Source organism: Jaculus jaculus, chromosome 14 (assembly GCF_020740685.1).
Source record: "Jaculus jaculus isolate mJacJac1 chromosome 14, mJacJac1.mat.Y.cur, whole genome shotgun sequence".
Lineage (NCBI taxonomy): Eukaryota > Metazoa > Chordata > Mammalia > Rodentia > Dipodidae > Jaculus > Jaculus jaculus.
In genome coordinates this window covers 5,293,073-5,319,095 of record NC_059115.1, presented here as the reverse complement: position 1 = coordinate 5,319,095, position 26,023 = coordinate 5,293,073, and the positions used below count along the sequence as shown (strand labels likewise).

Sequence of the window (26,023 nt, the reverse complement as noted above, 5' to 3'; positions counted from 1 at the left end):
GAGGTAGGGTCCCACTGTAGCCCAGGTTGACCTGGTATTCACTCTGTATTCGCAGGCTGGCCTTGAATTCATGGTGATCCTCCTACCTCTGCCTCCTGAGTGCTGGGATTAAAGGCATGTGCCACCACACCCGGCACTGGGCTCAGGTTTTAAGAAATATATATTTATTTATTTGAGAGGAAGATAGAATGGACCAGAGCCTCTAGCCACTGCAAATAAACTCCTGACTCATGCTCCACCTTATGTATCTGGCTTACATGGGTCCTGGGGAATCAAACCTGGTTCCTTAGTCTTTGCAGGCAAACGCTTTAATTCACTAAGCTATCTCTCCAGCCCTCAATTCTTTTAAAAAATATTTTATTTTTATTTATTGCAGAGAGAGAGAGAAGGAGAGAATAGTTGTGCCAGGGCTCCAGACACTGCCTACCAACTCCAGACTCATGTACTACCTTGTGCATCTGGCTTATGTGGGTCCTAGGGAATCAAACCTGGGCCCTTTGGCTTTGCAGGCAAGTCCTTAACTGCTATAACTGCTAGCTGCTAAGCCATCTCTCCAGCCCCTTCACTTCTTTTTGTTAAATGAAGTCATGTGTGTGCGTGCAGGCACACATGCCAAGGTCAGAGGACAACTGCTGCCTGTGGGGCCTTCCCGCTTGTTTTGAGACGGGGTCTCACTGCTCCCCAGGCCAGCTGGTCAGCAAGCTCCCAGGAATTCTCCCGCCTCCACCGCCACCCCATTCTTGGCCCGCTGAGATGGAAGCTGCCACCGCGCCCTGCTTGTCACGTGCCTGCTGGGTTCCTAGTCAGGATTCACACTTGTGCAGCAAGCGCCTGGTCCAGCTCCCTAGCCCAAGCTTGAACTCTTTTTTTTTTTTAATTTTTATTTATTTATTTATTTATTTTTTTGAGACAGAGAAAGAGGCAGAGAGAGGGAGAGAATGGGCGCTCCAGGGTCTCTAGCCGATGCAAATGAACTCCACTTGCATGGGGCCCCTTGTGCATCTGGCTTATGAGGTACCTGGAGAATCCAACTGGGATCCTTTGGCTTTGTAGGCAAACGCCTTAACTGCTAAGGCATCTCTCCAGCGCCACCCCCCATTTTTTAAGGTAAGGTTTCGCTCTAGCCCAGGCTGACCTGAATTCACTATGTAGTCTCAGGCTGGCCTTGAGCTCATGGCAATCCTCCTCCCTCTGCCTCCCAAGTGCTGGGATTAAAGGCGTGCACCACCATGCCCAGCTGAACTCTTTTTTAGAAATACTTTTATTTTATTTGAGACACAGACAGAAGGATGCATACAGAGATAAATAAGTATGAGCATGCTAGGGCCTCCTGCCATTGCAAACCAACTCTAGATGCATGCACCACTTTTTTTTTTTTTTTTTTAGATGCATGTGGCTTTACGTGGGTACTGGGGAATTGAACCCAAGCTGTCAGACTTTGTAAGCAAGTGCCTTTAACAGTGAGCCATCTCTGCAGCCCCAACCTTGAACTCTCAATCCTCCTGCCTGGGATTCCTGGTTTAATGTCCTGTAAATAATGAATACACACAGATGTCAGCTTGGAGCAATTCTTCTTTCTCTAGTGACCTGAAAGGGGTACTTGACCTGATCTTAAAAGACATTATTTAGCCGGGCGTGGTGGCACACGCCTTTAATCCCAGCACTCGGGAGTCAGAGGTAGGAGGATTGCCATGAGTTCAAGGCCACCCTGAGACTACTGAGTTAATTCCAGGTCAGCCTGGACCAGAGTGAGACCCTACCTCGAAAAAAAAAAAAAAAAAAAAAAAGACATTATTTTAGCCAGCTGTAGAGACACATTCTTGTAATCCCAGTATTTGGCAACTGAGACAGGAGGATCACCATGGATTTGAGGCCTGGACTACAGAGTGGGAGCCAGCAGGCATGCAGCCCACACAAATCCAGAATCTCCTGTCCACAGTTCAAGACCTAAAAGCTCTTTGTTCCATGCCCTCCACCAAAAAAGCACCATTAGTCATAGTATCTGTTTCCTGTGGCCAATTTTTTTTTTTTTCAGAAATGAGCTGCCGTGAGCCCTGACCTGAACTGATGGACAATTATTCTGGTTTCAGGCAGACGCAGCATGGCCCTTGCTTGACCTGCGGTGTGTGCGCCCAGCCACTTTAGCCATCAGCAAGATCGGGAGCTGCAAAGCACATCTGAACCAAGGGCTTCTGACCTGGGGATTAGCATGGAGGGAGGGTGGGCAGACAGGTGGATGGATGGATGGGTGGATGGATGGATGGATGGATGGATGGGTGGGTGAGTGGATGGGTGGGTGGGTGGGTGGGTGGATGAATAGACAGATGGATAGATGAGCAAGTGATTGGGTGGATAGAAAGGTGGGTGAGTGGGTGGAAGGATGAGTTGAGTAGATGGATGGATAGACAGGTGAGTAGGTGAATGGATAGGTGGTCTGACGCATTCCGCTGCAGCGTGAGCTCAGGGCGGGCTCTCACCTGCGGCAGGATGTGCTGCACGTGGTGCACCCAGTTGGTCATGGAGTTGACCAACTCAGACACGGGGATGCCCTCGAAGTCGGGGTTCTTCTCACACGACTCGCGGCCCCCGCCGCCCTTCTCCTCGTCGTCGACCTCCTCGTCGTCTCTGGCCCTGTGCTCGCGGAAGCGGTAGTAGCCCGGCGGGCTGATGTGCGTGGCCAAGACGCGCGCTGTCCAGGGCGCCTTCTCATTGTCCGCCTTTCCTCGCCCTCGCGCAGCTCCACCTCGGCCACCAGGTAGCTGCGCTCCACGCCCACGATCTTGCCTCAGAAGCGGCACGTGCGGACCGGCTGCTGCTTGGCCAGCTGCTTGAGGGCCAGGAAGATGAGCAAGCTCTCGTCCAGGCCCAGGCCCACGTCGGCCTGCTGGAAGTAGTAGGCCGCCTCCATGATGTCGGGCACCGGGCCTTCTGTCTGCAGAGGGGTGGGTGAAGGGCTGAAGCCCTCCTCTCTCCAGCCGGAGTCACGCAACCTTAGCTAGAGCTGGAGAGATGGCTTGGCCGTCAAAGGCACTTGCTTGCAAAGCCTGACGGCCTGGGGGTTCAATTCCCTAGCACCCATGTGAAGGCAGATGCACAAGGTGGTGCACACCAAGGCCTCCAGCCACTGCAATTGAACTCCAGATCCATCCTATTGTGTGCATGTGTGCGACCTTGTGCACTTGTGTTACTGTGTGTCTGGCTTATATGGGACCCGGAGAGTTGAACGTGAGTCCTTACGCTTTGCAAGCAAATGTCTTAACCACTAAGCCATCTCTCCAGCCCATAAATAAAATAGTTAAAATATTATTTCAAGTCAGACAGCAAGTTAAGAGGAAAAAAAGAGCTGGGCATGGTGGTGTAGGCCTTTAATCCCACCACTCGGGAAGCAGAGCTGGGAGGATTTCTGTGAGTCCCAGGCCACCCTGAGACTACATAGTGAATTCCAGGTCAGCCTGGACTAGAGCGAGATCTTACCTTAAAAAAACAAAACAAAAATTAAAAAGAGGAGAGCAAGTTCTTGAACAAAGAAGTCAGTAAGGCTAAACGATAGTGGCTATTAAGTCAGGTCCTCAATGCCTCCCCCCCAGTGACTGCTTGGTTCATGGGGTGGGGGGGGGGAAAGCCGGGCAGTGGTGGCACATGCCTTTAATCCCAGCACTCAGGAGGCCAAGGTAGGAGGATCACCATGAGTTCAAGGCCACCCTGAGACTACATAGCGAATTCCAGGTAACCTGGGCTAGAGTGAGACCTTACCTCAAATAAACAAAAAACAAACAAACAAACAAACAAAAAAGAGGGCTGGAGGGATAGCTTATCAGTTCAGGCATTTGCCTGCAAAACCAAAGGACCCAGGTTCAATTCCCCAGAACCCACATTAATCAGATGCACAAGGGGGCACATGCATCTGGAGATCATTTTCAGTGGCTGGAGGCCCTGGCATACCAATTCTCTCTCTGTTTCTCTGTCAAATAAGTAAATAAATATTAAGAGAGAGAGAGAGAGAGAGAGAGAGAGAGAGAGGGAGCAAGCAAGAAAGATAGGCTGTGGGCTAAGATGAGAATCTAGGGGGGTTAGGACTGGAAGTTATAGGACCCCAGGCACACGACCAGCCAATGCATGTGCCTTTCCCTGTCATTGCACACCTTGGAGCCTCAGGCTGTTGACAACACAGTTCAGCCATTCTAGAAATCTTTTTTAATTTATTGGCAAGGAGAGAGAGGGGAGTGGGGAGAAGGGTGGGGGGGGAGAGAAGGGGCAGGACAGGGCCTCCAGCCACTGCAAACAAACTCCAATAGCATGTGCCACTGTGCATCTGGCTTTATGTGGGTGCTAAGGAATATAACCTGGGTCGCTGGACTTTGCAGGCAAGTGCCGTAAGTGCTGAGCCATCTCTCCAGGCCTTAGAAATGCTTTTACATGTGTATCCATGTGCAGCATGTGGGCCTGTGTGTTCCCAATGTGTATGGGCACATGTGTGTGGAGGCTGGGGGTCAGTGTTTGGTGTTTTTCTCAGTTGTTCTTCCTTGTTGTTTGTGAGGTAGGGTCTATTTTAGTCAGGCTGATCGGGAACTCACAGCCATCCTCCTACTTCTGCCTCCCAAGTTCTGGGATTCAAGGCGTATACCATCATGCCAGGTCCACCTTAATTTTTCAGACAAGGTCTTACAGTGAACCCAGAACTTACTGATTGCACAAGATTAGCTAGTCAACCAGCCCCAGGGATCCTGTGTCCACCTCCCCAGTGCTGGGATTACAGGTGTGTACTGGTGCACCCAGCATCTATGTGGGTGCTAGGGATCCGAACTCAGGTCTTCATGGTTGCCCAGAAAGTGATTTACCCATGGAGCCATCTCCACAACCCTTGTCATTTTGGTGCAGCTTCTCACTTTAGGCCCGGCTGACATGGAACTACTCTGGAGCCCAGGCTGGCCTCTCATCTTCAAGACCCTGCCTCAGCTTCCCCAGCGCTGAATTCACACAAGTGAGCCACTGAGCCTGGTCTCCATCAATCTCACTGTACCCCAGGATGATCTGGAACTCACTCTATAGTCCCAGGCTGGCCTCAAACTCACAGTGAACCTCCTACCTCTGTCCCCCAAGTGCTGGGATTAAAGGTGTGCACCACCATGGTTGGCTTTTAAAAAGCATTTTTATGGGGGGGGGCTTGCTGGAGAGATGGTTTAGCAGTTAAGGTGCTTGCCTGCAAAGCCCAAAGACCCAGGTTTGGTTCCTCATTACCTACATAAGCCAGATGCACAAAGTAGCACATGTGTCTGGAGTTCATTTGCAGTGGCTAGAAACCTTGACATGCCCATTCTCTTTCTCTCTCAAATAAATAAAATATTAAAAAGTATATTTTTCTGGGCAAGGTAGTGCATGCCTTTAATCCCAGCCCTCAGGAGGCAGAGATAGGAGGATTGTTGTGAGTTCGAGACCACCCTGAGACTACACAGTAAATTCCAGGTCAGCCTGGGCTAGAGTGAGACTACCTTGGAAAACCAAAAAAAATAAATAAATAAACCTCAAACCCCAGATGCTTGCACCACCTAGTGGGCATGTGCGGCCTTATGCTTGCCTCACCTTTATGCGTGTGGCTTACATGGGATCTAGAGAATAGAACATGGGTCCTTAGGCTTTGCAGACCCATGTAAGCCAGATGCCCAAGGGGCCACATGCACCTGGAGCTTGCAGTGGCTGGAGGCCCTGATGTGCCCATTCTCTCCCTCTCTCTCTTAAATAAATAAATTGTCACCCCATGACCAAAGGAAAAGATTAGGGAGTACAAGAAACTTTTCAAAGCCTATGTCTTGCCCATGAACTAATGCTTGTCACTTCATCTCTGGGAATGCCCCATCCACATGACAATGGCATGGGGTCAGGCCATGTTGAATAGGTGCCAATATCACCCTGCCTTTGTGGTTATTTATTTATTTAGTTAGTTAGTTCTGGTTTTTCAAGGTATGGTCTCACTGTAGCCCAGGCTGACCTGGAATTGACTATGTAGTCTCAGGGTGGCCTCAAACTCACGGCGATCCTCCTACCTCTGCCTCCCGAGTGCTGGGAGTAAAGGCGTGCGCCACCGTACCCAGTTTGTGGTTACTGGTGACTGGAGCAAGAGTGGATAGGTGCCCAGAATAACAGATACAACTCTGTGATTTGTGGGTGTATAGATTGATGGCTACGCTAGCCTCTCTCTGCTGAAATTATTTGTTTTTGAAAATTAAAATTATTTGAGGGGGGAGGAAGGGAGAATGGATGTGCCAGAGCCTCTAGCCATTGCAGACGAACTCCAGATGCATGCACCACTTATGCATTTGGCTTTACGTGGGTACTGAGGAATCAAACCTGGATCCTTTGGCTTTGCCGGCAAATACTTAAGTGCTTAGCCATTTCTCCAGCCTGAATTTTAAAAAATATATTTATTCATTTATGAGAGAGAATGGGCGCACCAGGGCCTCTAGCCACTGCAAATGAACTTCAGGCGCATATGCCACCATGAGCATCTGGCTTTATGTGGGTACTGGTGAATGGAACCTGGGACCTTAGATTTTGCAGGCAAACGTCTTAACCGCTAAGCCATCTCTCCAGCCACCTTAACTTTTTTCTTTTTATCTTATTAAAAGACTCGAAGCTGGGCGTGGTGGCGCATGCTTTTAATCCCAGCACTTGGGAAGCAGAGGTAGGAGGATTACCGTGAGTTCGAGGCCACCCTGAGACTCCTTAGTGAATTCCAGGTCAGCCTGGGCTAGAGTGAGACCCTACCTCAAAAAAACCAAAAAATAAAAAAAATAAAAAAAGAACTCCAGACACACGCACCACCTTGTGCATCTGGTTTATGTGGGTACTGGGGTTATCGAACCTGGGTCCTTAGGGTTTGCAGGCAAATGCCTTAACCACTAGATAATCTTTCCAGCACTTTTATTTTGTTATTTATTTGCAAGGAGAGAGAAAAGTATGGGTGCATCAGGGCCTTCTGACACTGTTACCAGTCTCCTGATGTGGGCACAACCTCTGCATAAGCACAACTTCGTGAATGCATCACGCCGTGCGTGTGGCGTATGTGGGCTCTGAGGAGAAAAACATGGGGTCTTTTTTTTTGAGGTAGGGTCTCACTCTAGCCCAGGCTTACCTGGAATTCATTCTATATTCTCAGGGTGGCTTTGAACTCATGGTGATCATCCTACCTCTGCCTCCTGAGTGCTGTAATTAAAGGCGTGCGCCACCACACCTAGTTCCCCAGCTAATTTTTTTTTCATTTTTTTAGTGTATTATTTCCAAGGCAAGAGAAAAGAGAGAATATGGGCATGCCAGGACCTCCAGCTACTGCAAAGGAACTCCAGGTACATTTGCCACCTTGTGCACCTGGCTTATGTAGGTAATGAATCAAACCTGGCCTTCCCCGCCACCCCCATGACAACCTGAGTTGCTTGCTAGAAACCAAAGTTTTTTCCTTTGTTCTCCAGCCTGTTATCTGGTGTCAAGGCCCTCTGCCCCCTTTGTGAGTGGATGTATATTTTAGTCTCAGGGCACTTATCTAGCCCAAGCTGACCTGGTATTCACTATGTAGTCTCAGAGTGGTCTCCAAATCATGGCAATCCACTGCCTCCCAAGTGCTGGGATTAAAGGTGTGCCCCACCACACCACACCCCATAGCATTTTTAAAATTTCTTTATCATTATTTATTTCTTAGATACAGAGGGATGGAGGGAGAGAGGGAGAGAGAGGGAGGGAGGAAGAGAATGGGCAGGCCAGGGCCTCTAGCCACTGCAAACGAACTCCAAATGCATGCACCACAATGTGCATCTGGCTAACGTGGCACCTGGAGACTTGAACCTGGGTCCTTAGGCTTCACAGGCAAGTACCTTAACCGCTAAGCCATCTCTCCAGCCCCCAAAGCATTTTTATATATCCTTCTGCTGTGTGGAAACTGCTTTGTGAACCATTTGGAGTGTGGTTCAAGGCCCTCCTTGAGGTTGGAAAGGGTAAGAAGAGATGAGACTGGTCAGGTCTTCAAGAAGGAACCTTAAAGCTCTGGCAGAACAGCAACAGGCTGATGTTGCCTGGATTCTACAGCCTGAGGTAGGGCCAGCAGTGACTAGAGTGGGCAGGAGGCTGGAAGGCAGTTGTGAGGAGCCACACCTCAGCATCCTCCAGAGGGCAGCGGGCAGCCACAGCAGGTTCAGTGCTGGAGAGGACACAGCCAGCTTTGTGCTTAAAACAGTTAATTGAGCTGGGTGTGGTGGCCCACACCTTGTATCTCAGCATTTGGGAGGCAGAGGTAAGAGGGTCTTCGTGAGTTCGAGGCCAGCATGGGACTACAGAGTGAGTTTCAAGCCATCCTGGGCTAGAGTGAGACCTTACCTTGAAAACACAAAAAATAAACCACAAAACCACAGGAAGTGGTTTCACTGTGCCCTCTCTGGAGCACTCTTCTTCTAGAAATCTGCAAACCACGCTCCCTTGCCTCCCTCAGGTCCTCCTCACTGAACCTTTCCATCTCTGCGCTTACCTCAACTTAATTTGTTGTTTCTTTTGTTTTAGAGGCAAGCTCTCATCTAGCCCTGGAGCTCACTCTGTAGCCCAGGCTGACCTGGAACTCACTCAGGGTCTGAGTTTTGGATTAAAGGTGTGGTAGAAGATGCAAGCTGCAATGAACTCCAGAGGCACCCACCACTGCGCACCTGGCTTCACCCGGGTTCTGGGGATCTAACTCGCTCGGCTTTATGGGCAAGCGCCACAAACACTGGGCCATTTCTCCAGCCCTCGTTGTGTTGGAGGAAGGGTCTGGCCCAGGCTGACCTGGAATCCACTCTGCAGTCCCAGGCTGGCCTCGAATTTGCAACGATCCTACTCTCGAGGGCTGGGATTAAAGCATGCGCCGCCACGCTGGGCCCTTTTTAACGTCTACAGTCTGCTGTCGTCTAGAACGTGCACCTCGTGGGAGGCGACAGGTGGATTGTGGTGACAACTGGGCGACTCTGGCAAGCACCTTCCTCAGGCAGGTCAGTCCAGTGGGTGGGAACGGGCCCTTCGCAGCCAGCTATCTTGTTCAGATCGCTACTGCCTCCCGGGGTTAAGTGGCCGAACCCCCCTGGTGGTGGCCTATGCCCAGTGCGGGCGCGCTCACCCCAGCGACCCTTTTCTCCCCGGTCTCTGCTGGGTCACAAACCCGGAGCGCTGACAGCTGCTGGGGGCGGTGACCCCGGCCCACAGAAACCCAGGAGCCCGAGGCCGCCTTGGCTGGGCCTCTCCGCCCCCTCACAGGCCAGGCCAGGGTCATCGCTGGTCAGCCTCAGGTGGGCTTTGGCATATTCTGCGCGGCCAGCTCCAGGGCATGGGCAGCGCTTGCGGGGGGACACGAGGAGTGGAAGGCGGGGTCGTCCCTCGGGTAGGGGCCGGGTGGGGTCGTCTGGCTGAACTGCACTTGTCCTGGTTCCTGTTGAACCGACCCTGGACCTCCTGGCTGGGGCCGTGGAGGACGGACTAGGAGACCCCGGCCGCGTAAGAGATGCTGTGGGGCTGGGGCTGGACGGTGGGTTCCCCGTGCCTCCAAGTTTCTTCTCAGCGAAGACAGATAGAACCCGGAGCAGTTGCCAGGCACATGCTGGCAGCCACTAGCCAATGCCACCTGCTCCCCAGGGGCTCGGGGCTTCCAGACATTGAGGCTGCTGCACCCCATTCTGAGCGCCTCCTCCTTTATTGAAGGCAGAGCCCCCAGCTGCCCGCCCCGCCCCGCCCCGCCCCCACTCAGTCAGCCGTCAGCTGTTCCCCTTGGTCTCCGGCTCCCTGGCTTCCTCGGCTGCCACAGGGCTGGGGGTCTTCGCTGGCTCGTCCCCAGCAGGGGCGAGGCTCTGCGGGCTCCGCTCTTCCTTGGAGGCCGGCCCGCCCGCTGCTGCCTCCTGGCGGCCGGGGAAGGCAAGGGCAGTAGGTCAGGAGCAGGGGCCCACCATCCAAAACCCGCAGGAGCCCCTCCCGGGGCCCCTGGTCCTTTCCTTCCTCGGGCTGTCACCCTACCTTGGCCTGGGGCCCCTCGAGACTAGAGTCCAGGGGCGCGGCATCGGTCAGCCCCGAGTCGTCGTCCATGCTGATGAAGATGGCCGGGGTCTCGCACTCGGGCCCCTCCTCCCGGAAATCCATAGCCTCCTCGGCCGGGGGAGGGCCGGCCCTGGCCGAGGACAGGGCCGCGGAGGGAGCCGAGGCGGCTGCTGCGGGAGCCGCTCCTGAGGGCTTCAGCTTCTGCTCCTCCTCCAGCTGCCGCTTTAAAGCCTTCTCCTGGGCCAGCCGCAGGCCAATGAGGTCCTGGGGAGGCCGCAGGGCCGGGGCCGGGGCCACAGCCAAGGGCTCCAGGTCTTCCTGAGGCGGGAGGGGCCCACAGCTCAGGGAGGGGGCCAGAGGGTGGGGACGGGGCCAGGCTCCCCCGCTGCAGAAAGCAGGGAGAGCAGCTGGCGGGGCCCATCCACTCCCTTTCCTTAGGGAATGTACGCTGGGAGACCCTGGGAGGGAGAGGATGAGGGGGCTGGGGATCTAGATGGGTGAGTCTAGTGCCCTCACCTCTTCCAGGGGTCCTGCAGGTGTCTCCTTGGCCTCCGGTTCCTGCTTGCCACTGGCCTCCAAGATGGTCATGATGGAGTTGGGGATATGTGCTTGCTAGAGGTGAACAGCAGAAGGGGCTAAGGACAGCTCTGGCCCCTGTGGGACACGCCAGAACCTTGAACCTGACTATCCAGAGCCCCTGTCCTATGGCAGTGCAGTCCTCTGCCCACCCCGCCCAGTTGCTGGAAGGAGCCAGCAGCCCAGCTCCCCGGTGTACCTGGTGGGGGGTGAAGGAGCGCACGTGGGCCAGCAGGGGCTCGCGGAGCTCGGGGCACTTGTCAAAGACGGCGCTGAGCTGCTGGGGGGGCAGCTGCAGGATGACCTGGAAGCTCTGGGGCTTGGTGCGTTGGCAGCACTTGATGAAGCCCTCCCACACCTTGGGGTACTTCCACACCTGGATGGGGGGGTGATGTTGGGAGGCACTGCAAGCAGCCACCCCACAGCATGTGGTGGCCTCCTCTGAGACACATACACCTGGCCTCCCCTGGAGGAGAGCTGCCCCCACTAACTTTGCCCACAGCCACCCCTGGGTCTGCCTTTAGCTATGCTGAACAGGTTGGAGGAGCAAGGACTAGTCATAGGAGGGGTAGGGACAGGGAGAATGGAGCCCAAGTTTGTGTGATCCCAGGAGCCTGAGCCAAGTGTGGGCCTGTGAGCCGAACCCAGCCAGGGACTGGACGTATCACAGTTATTCTTAAAGCCCTAATTCCCAGCCAGGTGTGGTGGTGCAGTCCGGTAATGTACACATTAGGAGGTTAAGGCAGCAGGGTCACAAGCCTGATACTCGCCTGAGCTGCACAGTGAGGCCCTGTCTCCAAAGGGAAATGAAAGTCCTCATTTCTAGTCTTTCGGAGCAAGGTATGTTTTCTGCTGACATACAGGCCCTGCAGAGGGGCGGGCAGCTACCCACCCTCCTTCCCACTAGGGGCCTTCCTAGGCCACCCTCTGCTGGCCCGAAGCAGGGCTGGGGGCGGAGGTCCCCAGGGCCAGGGCCAAGGCATGGGAGGGTTACCTGCTTCATGATGAGGCGGGACAGGATGTTCATGACGAAGCCCCCCAGGCGGGGGTACATGGTCAGGGACTGGATGACGGTCCTCATGAGCAGCATGGGCAGGGGGCTCTGCTCCATCAACTGCTGCATCACCACGGCCAGCACCTCGGACGTGTACACGTTCCGCTCCGCAAAGCACAGGTTGGTGGCTGCGAGGAGGCGGAGAGTAGGCCTGTCCTCTTTGCCTTGCTGCCCAAGCTCTGGCCTCTGCCTAAGGCCCCTTGAGGGCACGCTGCTCCCTGTGCTGCTCCCGCAGCACGAGGTGTGCCTCCCACACAGCAGCCCACGCCCGGCAGAGCTGAGGCCAGCCTCTTGGACAGCGCTAGCCTGACAGGAAGTCTGCTTGGGACGGAAAATAGTTGCGGACCCTCTATGCTGCCCAGAGGCTGCTCAAGGGCACCAGAGCTTCTGCTAGGTTCAGGGTTGATAAGGCAGGGAGCACTCGAGAGCAGACTAGGGGAGAAACAAGAGAGAATGGGGCACACAGGATGATGAGCACCCCCACTCAACACCACAGGACACAATAGCCAAGCATCAAGTCTCGGGTCTGGTCTGTATGCCCAAGGGTGGGTGGCAGTGCCTGGGTTGACGGAGACCCAAGGAGCTGCCTCCGAAGCCCTTCTTCCCCAAACACCACTGGCCACGTGAGTCTGTCAACCAGGAAGTCTTTATTGAGCCAGAAGAAAGGTCCCCGAATCCCAGAGAGGCTAGTGAAGGGCAGAGAGCCCGCGGAGGGGCCTACTTGTCACTGCTAGGGAGCTAGAGGTCCGGCCTGCCCAGCAGCCATCGAACCCACCAGAACCCAGAGCCAGTGGCCTCCACATCCTTTCCATTGAGCAACTAACAGTCCAAACCTATCTTCCCTCCCTCCTGCCCAGAGGACTGCAAGGTATCAAGGTCAATTTCCTCCATTAGCCCCATATCCAGCCAGGTGGATGGAGGGCCTCAGCCTCACTCTAGTCTCAGCAGGGCAGACCCTCCTCCAGTCCCACAGGGTGGTGGTGAGTGTTGGGGTGAGTGTCTGGGGTTTCACGGCCCACAGCAGAGGGGAGGCCGAGACCTCACCTGGAGTGTAGAGCAGGGAAAATGGAAGCCTACCAGGGGGAACATGCTGTGTGGCTCCAGGGAGAACTGAAGCCGTTGGGGCCCAGCATACGCGCAGTGTGCCGCTCTGGGCACAAGGAAGCGTGAGGGTGTACAAGGCACACTGCGGCTGCCTCCGGGCCCTCCTTCCCTCCAAGGAAGATCACGGGAACAGGCTGGCCAAGGCTTGTGCTGCAGACGCCTTCGAGCTGCACACAAGCTGAGTGTGGGCTGAGCATACTGCCCTTGGGAATGGGCCAACTACAGAGCCTGCACATCAGTGAGTTCAAGGAAGGAGTGCAGTGGTAGAACATGTCCCTAGCAGGTTGTGAGGCCCAATCCTCAGCATGGTGAAACTTTAAAGAATTTAAAGCTTGATGTGGTGGTATACACCTTTAATCCCAGCATATGGGAAGCAGAGGCAGGAGGATCGAGGCTAGCCTGAGACTACAGAGTGAATTCCAGGTCAGCCTGGGAAAGAGACCCTACTTCGAAAAAAAAAAAAAATATATATATATATATTATATATTTTATATATATATATTAAAACAGTGTGTCAGGGATCTGAAGACCACAAGCTGGACAGAGACCTTTGAGACCCTTTCCTGGCCCTGTCCTTCCCTGAGAGGCCAGGTGCCTCTCCAGTCCTGTCTTCACAAGCCCCAATCCTGCCCGAGAAGGTGCTCACTGAGGCAGCAGCTTCTGGTTAGCACAGGAAATAGGCAGAGGCAGCCGGGCAGGGAAGCAAAGAACTCAAGGGCAATGGTGACAGGTAGCCTGCGCTTCTACTGCCAGGACTACTCTTGACCAGGAGCCTCTCAGGGAGGGAAAAGGGAAGGGGCCACGAGGAGGCAAATGGTGGGGAATCCTCTCATTAGAGGGTCATGGAATGAGGCACAGCCCTTGTCGTCTCGTCCAGTTCGGGCTGTTTTCCATCACTAGGCTTAGCTGCCGTGGGCCTCTTGTGTCCCGTCTACAGCATACTTACCAGGAACGGCCCGTGGGTAAGAGGGACGGCTGGGCAGTGGTGGGTCTCCAGAGCTGGCCAGGGACTGGCTGATGCCAAACCCTGCCAAGGGGTATGTGCTCCTGCCTTGAATTGGGCCTAGCAGCTACTTGTGTCAGCAGCTACCTTAATGCCTCAGCCCTCACGGTGGGCTCTGCTTCCTTCTGTTCCTCAGGGCACCCCCTTGTTCCCTAGGAGCACCCGGTGTTGGGCACAGGAGATACACGGGTACCTTACATGGACGCAGAAAAGTTGGGTCTGTGGAGGGCAGGATGGGAGGGAAGGGGCAGGTAAGACAGTGGGTGACCATTTTCAATGTGGCAGGTTCCAATGTGGTCATGCGTGGGACTGAAGCTCTGCCCACTGACTGCAGGGGCCAGGGCCATGGCTGTGGGGGCAGGGTGGGGGCGCCTCACCTTTGATGATGGACTTCATATCACACTTCACAGAGTCAATGTTGTGTAATGCAATCAGAAGCTCTCCGGGGTTCAGGGGCGACAAGGCGGAGTTACCTTCACCTGCAGTGTGGGGGGGGGGGTTGCAGGAGGGAACGGTATGAAGGCATAAGGACCGGGTGGGTCTGACTCCCCAGAATGGGGCAGGGAATGAGGCCCTCTGCGTCACAGGCTGGGGTCAGAGGCTGAGTGAGGCAGGTGGACGAAGCAGGCCCTTGCCTACATGCTTCCCCACCAAGTCACGGGCTACCACATCTCAGCCCCGCCAGGAGGGCAGCCCCTTCTCCCTTCTGGGCTGACCACACAGCAGGTCCTCAGGGACAGCTGCAAGGCCAGTGTGCACAGGACAGGGCCAGGCCCTGGAGCTGACGTGTGGATCAGAATCTTCCACTGTGTCAGGGCAGAGGAGTGAAAAGGAAGCAGCAGGAGAGGGGTCCCCTTGTGGCTGCTTACTGGAGGGAGGGATGGGAGTGGGGTGATGGTGGTGGTGTGTGTGGGGAAGAGAGTACAAGAGCAAACATGGACACACTTGGTTTTTCTTCTCTGAACCAGTACACTGTGCCTCTCGGCATGATGGCAGAATCCCCCAGTTCACAGCCTGAGGGGTTCTGGGAGATCTGAGGCAGGACTGGAGGTTCTGGTCCTGGTGCACTGGCACAGAGAAAAGTTCTTTCTCTGGGGATACTGAAGGCTCCCGCCCCCCACCCCACCCCCTGCTTGAGCAGAGGGGTCTGGGCAGAAGAATGCACACGTACCATGCTGGGTGCCCAGCAGGCGATTGAAGACCTCCTTCACCACGACGGGGTTGAGTTTTATGAGCTTGGGCAGGGCCTGAATCACCTCTTTCTAAGGGACAAGGTAGGGATTGGGAGGACAGCAAGTTGAATATGCCCACCACCCCTCACCAAGACCTCACACATACGCACCCTGGCAAGGCCTCCATGCTCCATGGACACACCTTCCCTCCCTTCCCAAGCTGCCTCCCCACTCAGTTGGACAGTGTCATTCTCGTCCCCCCGTGACAGAGGGACCGTTGTGTGTGCACATGCATACAGCACGAGATGCCCCTGTGACCCTCTAGCAGCAGCTGAGGGGCAAGTGATAGTGGTCAGGGCAAGGTGGGAGGGCCGACACAGGTCTATGACGAACCCGGGAATGTGTTCCAAGCATGGCACACTCGTGTGCTGTGCTTACTGTCAGGAGCCTTTGAGATTGGCCAGGGGTTAAGATGGGACCCCAACTGCTCTTCCGAGTCTCTGGACTGCCTGTGCAGAAGGGGGCTAGCTGCCCTGCCATCGCCCTGTCCCCACTCCTCCAGGTCCGGAAGGAAGCACCTAGGCCCTGGCTCCCTACCTTCTCCAGCCCATTGAGCACGGGGATGAGGAAGCGGACATCAGGCAGCCTCTTGTGGTAGAGGTCCCGGACCCGCTTCACCAGCTCTGGGGAGGGTGGCACTGTGGGAGGACAGCAGGAAGGCCGAGTTGGGGAGGGGTGGATGGGGTAGCGAAGGATGGGGAGCACACAAGGTGGGAATGGCTGGGGGTGGGGAAAGGACAGCACAGCTTAGCAGGCCCCAGCCTCCCGGGTTCTCAAATGCAGCTGTGCCACCCTACTCTAGACAGAGAAACTCTGGCCCAGGGAGGGGAGGTCCACAGGGAGGGCCCCAGGCACCTTTGTCAGTGAGGCTGTGCAGGCAGCGGGTGACCAGCGTCTCCGCCCCCTTGGGGCAGTTTTCCACCAGCAGCAGCAGCTCAGGGGAGTTCATGCCCATTCCTCGGATCTAGATGAACAGGCCAGGAGACCAAGGTGAGAATGTGGGGAGCAGGAACTGGATGGTGAAGGTCACTGGGCTTCTGGTTCTCTTCTGTCTCAGCTGGGCCTTGCTCCAGAGCCTGGGCACGTGTGGCATTTCCTACCCTGGTAGTCCTGTGCCCCTACTCACCATTCTGGTTGGTTTTTGTTTTGTTTTGTTTTGGTTTTTCAAGGCAGGGTCTCTCTCTAGCCCAGGCTGACCTGGAACTCACTCTGGAGTCTCAGGCTGGCCTTGAACTCACGGCGCTCCTCCCACCTCTGCCTGGGATTAAAGGTGTGCACCACCACCACACCCAGAAGAATGGCACGCACCTGTTATTGAAGTTTGGTTGGTTTTTGTTTTGTTTTGTTTTGTCTACTCTCCATTCTGGCAGGCCAGGTCCCCCTGTTCTCCACCCAGGCAGGCAGTCCTCCTGGGCATGTGTGCCATCCTCCGCCCTTGCAGGCCAGTCCCCTGCTAGGGCCTTGATCATGCGAGACCAGAGCCTCCCTGCCATCAGCCCCTTTTCCTCTGTTCCTTCTGAATAAAGAAGGCAAGGAGGGGCTGGAGTGATGGCGCAGCATTTATGGTGCCTGCTTACAAAGCCTAATGGCCTGGGTTCCATTCACCAGTAACCACATAAAGCCAGATGCACAAAGTAGTATGCGTATGGAACTCATTTGCAGTGGCTAGAAGCCCTGGCACTCTTCCTCTCTTCTTGCAAATAAATAAAAATATTTAAAGAGGAGGGGAGGGGCTGCTCATGGTGGTGCACGCTTTTAATCCCACCACTTGAGAGGCAGAGGTAGAAGGACTGTCATGAGTTCAAGGCCACTCTGTGACTACATAGCAAATTCCAGGTAAGTCTGGGCTAGAACAAACCCCTACCCCAAAAAACTAAATAAATTTTAAAAAGGGGTGTGTGGGGGTGGTGACAGTGGAGATATAGCTCAGTGGTTAAGGTGCCTGCCTGCAAAGTCCAAGGACCCAGGATTGATTCCCCAGTACCTATGGAAGCCAGATGCATAAGGTGGAGCATGTGCTTGGAGTTTATTTGCAGTGGCTGGAGGCCCTGATGGGCTCATTCTCCCTATGTGATTTTTCCCATCTCTCTCTCTCTCTGTCAGATAATTAAAAAATATATATACTTAGGAAAGAACTGGGCATGGTGGTTCATGCCTTTAATCCCAGCACTAGGGAGGCAGAGGTAGGAGGATCGCTGTGAGTTTGAGGCCACCTTGAGATGACGAGTTCCATGTCAGCCTGAGCCAGAGTGAGACTCTACCTCGGGGGAAAAAAAAAATTTTAAAAGAAGGAGAACCACTGGGTGTGGTGGTGCATGCCTTTAGTCCCAGTACTCGGAAGGCAGAGGTAGGAGGAACACTGAGTTCGAGGCCAGCCTGAAAACAGTATAGTATGAGTTCCAGTTCCAGGTCAGCATGGGCTAGATGAGTGAAACCCTACCTCAAAACAAACACACAAACAAGCAAACAAACAAACAAACAACCAGCCAGGCGTGGTGGCACATGCCTTTAATCCCAGCACTCGGGAGGCTGAGGTAGGATCACCACGAGTTCAAGGCCACCCTGAGACTGCAGAGTGAATTTAGGTCATCCTGGGCTAGAGTGAGACTCTACCTTGAAAAAAACAAAAACAAAACAAAACCAAAAAACCAAAAAAGAAAAGAAAAAAAAGCAAGCAGTTATGTTTGCGCACACCTGTAACTCAGGCCTCGTGAGGCTGCAACAAGAGGACTGTTAGTGTGCGGCAAGCCTGGACCCCATAGGTACACGGCGAGACGCCAGCTCACAACGAATAGAAGGGACAAAGCCACAGGTACTCATCCTCCAGACAGCCCGTGGCTCTGGGGAGCGGAAGCAGCAGTGAAATGCAAGAAGGCCCACTTGGAACAGTGACAGTGGCTCAGATGCTGCTGCGGACAGGTGTCCAGACTCCTCACTTTTACTGAGGGACCCGAAGTCATAAGAATGAAGGAACCAGATGTGAGCCAGGATCTGCCCAACTCCAGGCCCTTTGTTGCTAGGCAGTGCTGTGTCTTTCACATGACTTGATGATGTGAGGACCCCGACAAGGCAGTGCCAGGTCTGTGGGGGACGGGCCTTCCTGCCAGGTACCCACTGAGGCGGAGACGCCCAGGGCCTCACCGGCTGCTCGATGACCCTCAGCACTGTGCGCTTGATGTCGGCAATGGCCTCGGTGTACACGGCCGCCAGTTCATGGATCAGCTTGTGGTTCTGAGGCAGCAGAGCCAGGTACAGGTACAGACACTGCCTCACGGTCTCCTCGGTCCATGGTGCAGCCACCTCTAACAGAACAGAGGCTGCATCAGAGTGGCCACTCTCTCCCCAGTGCCCAGGGTGTGCCCCTTCTCAGGGAGTGGGTCAGTGGGAAGAGGGGTGGGCAGAGAAGGAGCAGGACGGCTCCTGGCCGCCTCTGACCAGCTGGAGACAGCTCTTTCTAAAGTGCAATTCTGACCCTGTCCCACTCCAAGGCCTACCACAACTGCCTGTGGCCTCAGGGTAAGTGCTTTCTCACTGGACATCTGCCGGGTGCTGGCCACCACGCCCTACTGCATGCTGGCCACTTCTTACAGACCCGGAGGCCCCGCTGCTGAGCCTTTGTGCACCGTCTGTTTTGCTGGGTCACTTCTCCTTGCAACTCCTCCTCCATGGGCTCCCGGCACTCAGGCTGGGCTTCGGGTCTGTGATCCTGCAGGACCTGGCAGGACTCTTCCTGGAAGCCCCCCCCCCCCCCCCACTTCCCACTGGCTGCTCTCTGGCTGGCTGGCTGCTGTGGCTGAACCAGTTCCCTGACACTACCCAGTGCCCTGTGCAGCTGGCCAGGGCGCGCTCAGCATGCACCAGATGAACCTGCACCAAACCTGTGTCCTTGTCCGCGCCAAACAGCACTGAAGGTGGGTTGGGGTGGACTAAGAGCTGCAGGTAGTTGAGGGCAAATTTCTCCACGTACTCTCGCAGCTGCTCCTTCTCATACATGCGCTTAATGAAGAGCAGGGCCTGGGAGCGCACCTGAGGGCATTCGGGCAAGATGGAGAGGCACGGTGAGGCTGTGAACTGGCCGCGCCCCAGAGTGAAACAAGCTCCGCCGGAGGACAGCTCCGCCAGTGGTGAGCCTGTGCTTTCGGCTGGGACCACAGCACCTCGCTCCCGCTCCACAGCCTCACGTCTGGCTGCTCCCTGCCTGCCTGGCAGACTGACCTGTCCTGGCTATGAAATTTGGCATGATGGGTACCATATTGCCTAGAATGCCTGTAGCTGGCTAAATCTTGTTTTATTCATACATTATCTGCTGCAAGCTGAGAAAGCAGGTCTGGTCTTGGGTACTGCTTTGTCCCCTACAGGACCAGGGGTCACAATGGAAGTATGGTGGAAGAATGAACACACGCCACCAGGGAGAAGCTGGGGTGGGGAATGGGTCCAGGGCCCCGAGGCAGGCACAGCACATGCACACGCCTCCTGTCAAGTAGGGCTCAGCTAGCGTGTCCCATCCCAGAACGCTCCTCTGGACCTCCTCCCGGTTAACGTGAGGCAGGAGCGCCCGGGGCTCCAGTGTAGCGCACCACACTGCCCACCTCACACGTGGGCTCCACGCAGGCTTTGGCATTTTGTCCTTGAGGACAGCTCAAGTTCACAAATGCAGGTGAAGAAGAGCGAAGGGGCTCGGCCTCCTTTCACAGCGAGGTGTGCCCTCAGAGAGACATGTGCCCAGCACTCCCGCCTTCCACAAAGTGTCATGAAGGGGAGATGCAACCCAAAACTTCAGGGTAAAGGGAAGTAGCCAGCTGGCTACTGGGAAAAAAAGACCACTGTCAACTATTGAGTGGGCACAGGCTTACCTTGTCTTTCTCATGGGAGCTGAGGTCTAGTAGGACGTGCAGGTACTGGAACTGGCGGGATGGGCGCTTGAAGATCAGGTCTCGAAGCGTGGACATGCCCAGGTAGGTACGGCTCTGAGGCAGGAAGAGGGGACCGGAACTCAGCCCACTGTCTCAGATGCACTGACTCTCTCGCCTCCCTCCCGCAGGTCTGGTCGCAAGAACCAGACTCAGCCAGCCCTGTCTCCACGTCTAAGTTGCAAGCCCTTCATCCTCTTCCTGCCCTGGGCTGCAGCTGCCTCACCTCATCCTCGCAGTATTTGCGAATCACCTCCAGGGCACTCTCAGTGATCAGGGGGGCCTCCAACACAACCTTGGTGAAGATCCTGCCCGAGAAGGACACAGGGTTGGCTGAAAAAGGGCAGCAAGGCAGCTGCATCCTCAGGCCCAACTGACATGGCACAGACTGGACAGCTGAGCCACAACCCCAGCCCCTCACTGTGGATTCTAGACAAGTGCTCTACTGCTGAGCCAGGATTCTAGACAGGTGCTCTACCATCCAGACCCACACTGATGGATTCTACAAGCAAGCCCCGTGAACCATTGAGACATCTCAACCCATTTGTGCATGTGCTCTACCTAGACTAAGCCATACCCTGCCCTGGGAATCTGGGGAAACAGGTTCAGAGGCTGACAGGCCCCTCGGAGCAATGGGCAAACTGGAGCTGGCCAGGGAGCAGAACCACAGCCTTCCTCACAGCATGCTCATGCTCTGCAGGGGACAGGGTAGACAAAGGCATGGAAAGAACTGGCCTGGGTGGAGTGAGGAGAGAAAAGGAAGAAGGACACAGATGGAGGTGGAGGGAGAGGGTCCACAAAGATGTCCTCTCACCCGTCCTTCTGGTCTGGTTTCTCCTGCAGGCCCGACAGAAGGCGGATGAGGCAGTCCTCGTACTTGTCCAGGGTGCCTGAGGGTCCGCCTGCCAGGTAGGCATTGTATTCTTGGTACAGCCAGGCAAAGGCCAGATCCAGGCGAGCCCGCACATCCTCCAGGATGAAGGACAGGACCTCGGCCTTGAGGCCTGAGTCAAACTGTGTCACCAGGCTGGCCAGTATCTTGATGCGTGCCTAGGGTAGAGCAAGCAAGTATGTCAGTGTGGGGGTTCCAGCAGGGCACCCCTCCAGTAATAGCTTGCATTCCTTGCATTGGGCTCTGGACCCCTAGTACAGGCATGGTATCAAGTGATGAAGTGTACCAGCATTCAGACTACTGTTGAGTTTGAGGCCGGTCTGGAATAGAGTGAGACTCTGCCTTGAAAAAACCCCCCAAAAAGGAAAAAGAAAAACAAAGCGAGTAAGGCAGAGCGAAGCATCAAACCAACTGTTGTCACCAAACAAGTGTCACCAGGAGAATTTAGGTACTTCAATGCCCTGAAAAGTCTGTTACAAGTCTCCTGCCGGCAGTGGGTGGTCCATGCCTTTAATCCCAGCCATCTGTAGGCTGTGACCACCGTGAGTTCAAGGCAAGCCTTGGCTATAGAGTGAGTTTCAGATTGAGCTACAGAGAGACCTTACCTCAAAAAGAGAGAAAAAGAACGAACGAACAAATGAAAAACAAAGCTGGGCATGGTGAGGCACACCTTTCATCCCAGAACTCTGGAGGCAGAGGCAGGAGGATTGCCATGAGTTCAAGGGCACTTGAAACCTCAGAGTGCTAGGTCAAGACTAAGCTAGAATGAGACCCTACCTCAAAAAAACAAAACAAACAAACAAAACACACACACAAAAAAAAACCTCAACTGTTACCTAACCCTAATTTGTTGCCTCTGGGGAGAAAGCAGGCGGTGCGGCAGGTGACAAGGCAGACCTGTGCTGCTGTAATGACCCACGGTCTTGCTCCTGCCAGGCAGATGCTTCACAAGTGGTGCCCAGTCCTGGAAGACTACAGCCGTGTGTGCATACCACTGGCCCAATAAAAATGAACACAGCCCTGCATGGTGGGACACACCTGTGACTGCCAGTACTTAGGAGGCTGAGATATGAGGACTGAAAGTTCAAGGCCAGTCTAGGCTACTCCCACCCCGCAAACAAGAACCAGAATGGCGAAAAGGTCATCTGGCTAAGGCACAGCGGCAAGTGGCAGAATCAGGATTGTGTTTTTCGAGGTAGGGTCTCACTCTAGCCCAGGCTGACCTGGAATTCACTATGGAGTCTCAGTCACAGGGATCCTCTGACCTCTGCCTCCCCTGTGCTGGGATTAAAGGCGTGTGCCACGACACCTGGCAGAATCAGAATTTGAAGCAGGTATCTGAGCACTGTCCAGGTTAGTAGCCTTGAGAGCCAACATCAACACCCCAGAATGGCCTTAGCACCCGCACTGCACCCTGGAAGAGCTGAAGACCACATATGCATTCCCAGGAAGTGTTGCAGCTGTCTTATGGGAGACTGAGGTAGGGATACTGGGGGCAGCAGAGCTGGGGGCCGCAGCCAGGGAAGAGAGACCACCGGGGGCTCCTCACCTGGGCTGCTCCACTGCAGGCCACAGCCTTCTCAGCCCGCAGGATCCTCTTCACAGCCCCCAGCTTCATGGCCTCCACCTGGGCGTCTGTCAGGGGCTTCAGCACATCACTCAGACGGAAGATCTTCTTGCGCCCACCAGCGCCCGCCAGCCTACAGGGGAGCAGAGACAAGGGCAGATTCAGCACCCATCTGCAGAGCAGCCTGTCCAGTGACTCTTTGGGAGCTAGACCATGAGACATGGTCCCTAATGCTGCTTCTAAAGTACCCGGTCTGCGTGAGGCCTGGTAGGGTGGGAGGGAAGCAGTAAGAAAGTAATGTGAGACAGAGGAGAAGTGCCAAGATCTGGGACATTAGCTTCCCAAGCAATCCTTCAAGGAGCCTTCTGTGGGTGAGGCGAGGAAGGCAGGAGAGAAGGAGAGAGAGGAGCTGAGTGGGAGGCTGTAGGGGAGCGGGTGTCACTCAGCCATTAGCAAGCCCTGGGTGTGGCCAGGCAAGGAATGGCCCAATTCTGTGATCTGTAAGCAATGTAAATAATGAGGAGTCATGGGGCTGGAAAGATGGCTTAGTGGTTATGGCTCTTGCCTGCAAAGCCTAAGGACCCAGGTTCGATTCTTCAGGTCCTATGTAAGCCAGATGCACAAGGTGGCACATGTGTCTGCAGTTTGTTTGCAGTGGCTAGAGTTCCTGATGTGCCCATTCTCTATCTCTCTCTCCCTCCCTCTCTCTGTCTCTAATAAATAAATAAAAATAAAATCTTAAAAAAAAAAAAAAAGAGGAGGCCTAAAAGATCACAGGTCATTGCCAAGGCTCTTGGTTTCTCACCAGGAATAGATAGTAAGACCCTACTGCTGAAGACTCCACGTGCTCAGGCTGCAGGTCACTGAGAAACCCTGCAGGAGCTGAGCTGAAATTTGCTCCGTGTAGACAAGCTGGAAAAAGCTATGCTGCGTGCAGCTCCATGAGAGAGAGAGGAGTCATCAGTGGAGATAAACAACAGTGGACATTGTAAGCTTTAAGTTGGGCCAGCCAGGCCAAATGAGCCAATGGGTGTAATAGTGGCATGTCTGTTTGGAGGGAAACCAACTGCCCTCTAATTGGACTGAGGCACGTCCCATGGGAGGGAATACATGCCTGATACTCAAAGCCTATGACAGGGGAAGTCATGAGTCCTAGGGGTATAACGTCTGCTGCTGTCTGGCTACATGTATATTCTATGTTCATCAAACTGCCTGGTAAACACTACTCTTGTTTTTGTTTTTTTTGAGGTAGGGTCTTACTCTGGTCCAGGCTAACCTGGAATTAACTATGTCATCTCAGGGTGTCCTTGAACTCATGGTAATCCTCCTACCTCTGCCTCCCGAGTGCTGGGATTAAAGGCGTGTGCCACCAAGCCCGGCTTGTTAAACACTACTCTTAATGTCCATAATCATATATTAATGCTAATCTTATTTTTGGTTAGAGACTCTTCTCTTTTCAGGTGGCAGTGACCTTGGGATGACTCAGAGGCACCATGGTGCTGAGAAGTGACAAGAGGAGTGCTCAGCACTGCAATATCTCTAACATACCTTCCAAGGCTCGGGGTCCATTGTGGAAGAGGTGGCAGAAAGAATGTAAGAGCCAAAGGAAGGGTAGGACTCCTTACAATGCACTCTTCCAAACACAAAATGGCCTGGATAACTATGACCTTGCAGTGCCTGACACTACCTACACAAGACTATCATAATAGGAGGAAAATATCAAGACATAAAAATAACAGAGGGCTGGTAGCCGGGCGTGGTGGTGCATACCTTTAATCCCAGCACTCGGGAGGCAGAGGTAGGAGGATTGCTGTGAGTTTGAGGCCACCCCGAGACTATAGTGAATTCCAGATCAACCAGGGCTAGAGTGAGACCCTACCTTGAAAAACCAAAATAAATAAATAAATAAAAGAGGGCTGGAGAGATGGCTTAGTGGTTAAAGGTATTTGCCAGCAAAGCCAAAGGACCTAGTTTTGATTCCCCAGGACCCATGTAAGCCAGATGCACAAGGTGGAGCATGCATATGGAGTTTGTCTGCAGAAGCTGGAGACCCTGACACGCCATTCTCTATGTACCTTTCTCTCTCTAATAAATAATTTTAAAAAAACATAAAAGAGGGGCTGGAGAGATCACTTAGCAGTTAAGGTGTTTGCCTGCAAAGCTAAAGGATCCCAGTTCAATTCCCCAGGATCCATGTAAGCCAGATGCACAAGGGGGCTCACACATCTGGAGCTCGTTTGCAATACCTGGAGGCCCTGGTGCACCCATTCTCTCTCTCTCTCTACCTGCCTATTTCAGTATCTCTCTTTCTCTGTCAAATAAATAAAAGTAAAAAATAAATAAAAGACAGACTGACTGAGAGGAGGAGGGTATATGATGGAGAGTGGAGTTGCAAAGTTACCATGGGTTATTGTCTATAATTATGGAAGTTGTCAATAAAAGTAAATAATAATAATAGTAAAAAGAATGAGGAGGGCCAGGCGTAGTGGTGCACGTCTTTAGTCCCAGCACTCGGGAGGCATAGGTAGAAGGATCACTGTTAGTTTGAGGCCACCCTGAGACTACATAGTGAATTCTAGGTCAGCCTCGTCTAGAGTGAGACTCTACCTCAGAAAATCAAAAAAATAAAAAACAGAAATAATTTTTAAAAATAAGGAGGGGCTAGAGAGACTGCTTAGTGGTTAAGGCACTTGCTGTGAAGCCTAAGGACCCAGGTTTGATTCCCTAGTACCCACATAAGACAGATTCATAAGGTGACACATGGGTCTGGAGTTCATTTGCAATGGCTGGAGGCCCTGGTGCACACATTCTCTCTTCCTCTCTCTTCTCCCTGTTTCTCTCTCAAATAAATAAGTTATTTAAAAAATAAAGAAAGCTGGGCATAGTGGTGCATGCCTCTTTAATCTAGCACTCAGGAGGCAGAAGTAGGAGGATCGCTGTAAGTTCAAGGATACCCTGAGACTAGAGAGTAATTCCACGTCAGCCGGGCTACAGCAGGACCCTACCTAGAAAAACCAACGAAACAAACAAACAAAAGAGTGAGGAGCTGGTGAGCGCCAGGAGCGCTGGTTGCCCGAAGCACACTGCGTGCTGTACACCACCGTCATTCAGCCCAAGAGCTGTCTACTCCAGTGACTGCACCTCCCTGTGCACAGACTCCACCCTCTCCCAGTTCACACACAAGAAAGTGTGACTGGAGCCAGACAGAACGTGGTCCACACCTTTTGTCTGCCTACCTCACACTTGTGTGTGTGCACATACACATGTAAGTGTGCAAGCTAAGAACCCGACTCCTAGGGCAGGGCTCCCACCCCACAGCATCCAACCGACTCACCGTGGCTGGGTGACAGGGATGATGGGCTCTGGTCTCCTCTTGGCCTGGGGCGCCTCCTCCTCCAGTGGGGACATGGCGCTCAGAGAGCCCACCACCGAGATGGCCTGGCCCTGGGCCGACAGGCGTCGCTTGATCAGGACACTCTCCGGTTTCACCACCTTTTCCTCCTTGGGCTCCTCCTTGCACTGTTTTGTCTGTTCCACACCTGAACAGAGGCAGCCACGCACACGGGGCATATCAACCTCTCCTCCCCTCTCCCAGACCATGCTGAGCACACCTGTGACGATCAGCCCAGCCCCAGCGCCTCCTGAAGTGG

At 54.0% G+C, this 26,023-nt stretch overlaps 1 protein-coding gene across 1 annotated transcript in view; it reads right to left on the bottom strand.

The window, feature by feature from the left end:
- Positions 1 to 9,736: 9,736 nt before the first annotated feature.
- Sympk (symplekin scaffold protein) overlaps positions 9,737 to 26,023 on the bottom strand; it is a 40,532-nt gene continuing 24,245 nt past the window's right edge. Inside the window, exons 12-27 of the mRNA XM_045133544.1 lie at positions 25,708 to 25,912; positions 22,356 to 22,506; positions 20,729 to 20,964; positions 20,141 to 20,222; positions 19,858 to 19,971; positions 18,883 to 19,030; positions 18,146 to 18,306; positions 15,860 to 15,968; positions 15,542 to 15,642; positions 14,944 to 15,034; positions 14,150 to 14,251; positions 11,606 to 11,793; positions 10,811 to 10,987; positions 10,552 to 10,647; positions 10,015 to 10,353; positions 9,737 to 9,899 (exon numbers count right to left, since the gene is read on the bottom strand). Of these exons, the coding sequence (XP_044989479.1) occupies positions 9,759 to 9,899; positions 10,015 to 10,353; positions 10,552 to 10,647; positions 10,811 to 10,987; positions 11,606 to 11,793; positions 14,150 to 14,251; positions 14,944 to 15,034; positions 15,542 to 15,642; positions 15,860 to 15,968; positions 18,146 to 18,306; positions 18,883 to 19,030; positions 19,858 to 19,971; positions 20,141 to 20,222; positions 20,729 to 20,964; positions 22,356 to 22,506; positions 25,708 to 25,912 (2,441 nt within the window). The 3' untranslated portion in view covers positions 9,737 to 9,758. The remainder of the gene's footprint in view (positions 9,900 to 10,014; positions 10,354 to 10,551; positions 10,648 to 10,810; positions 10,988 to 11,605; positions 11,794 to 14,149; positions 14,252 to 14,943; positions 15,035 to 15,541; positions 15,643 to 15,859; positions 15,969 to 18,145; positions 18,307 to 18,882; positions 19,031 to 19,857; positions 19,972 to 20,140; positions 20,223 to 20,728; positions 20,965 to 22,355; positions 22,507 to 25,707; positions 25,913 to 26,023) is intronic.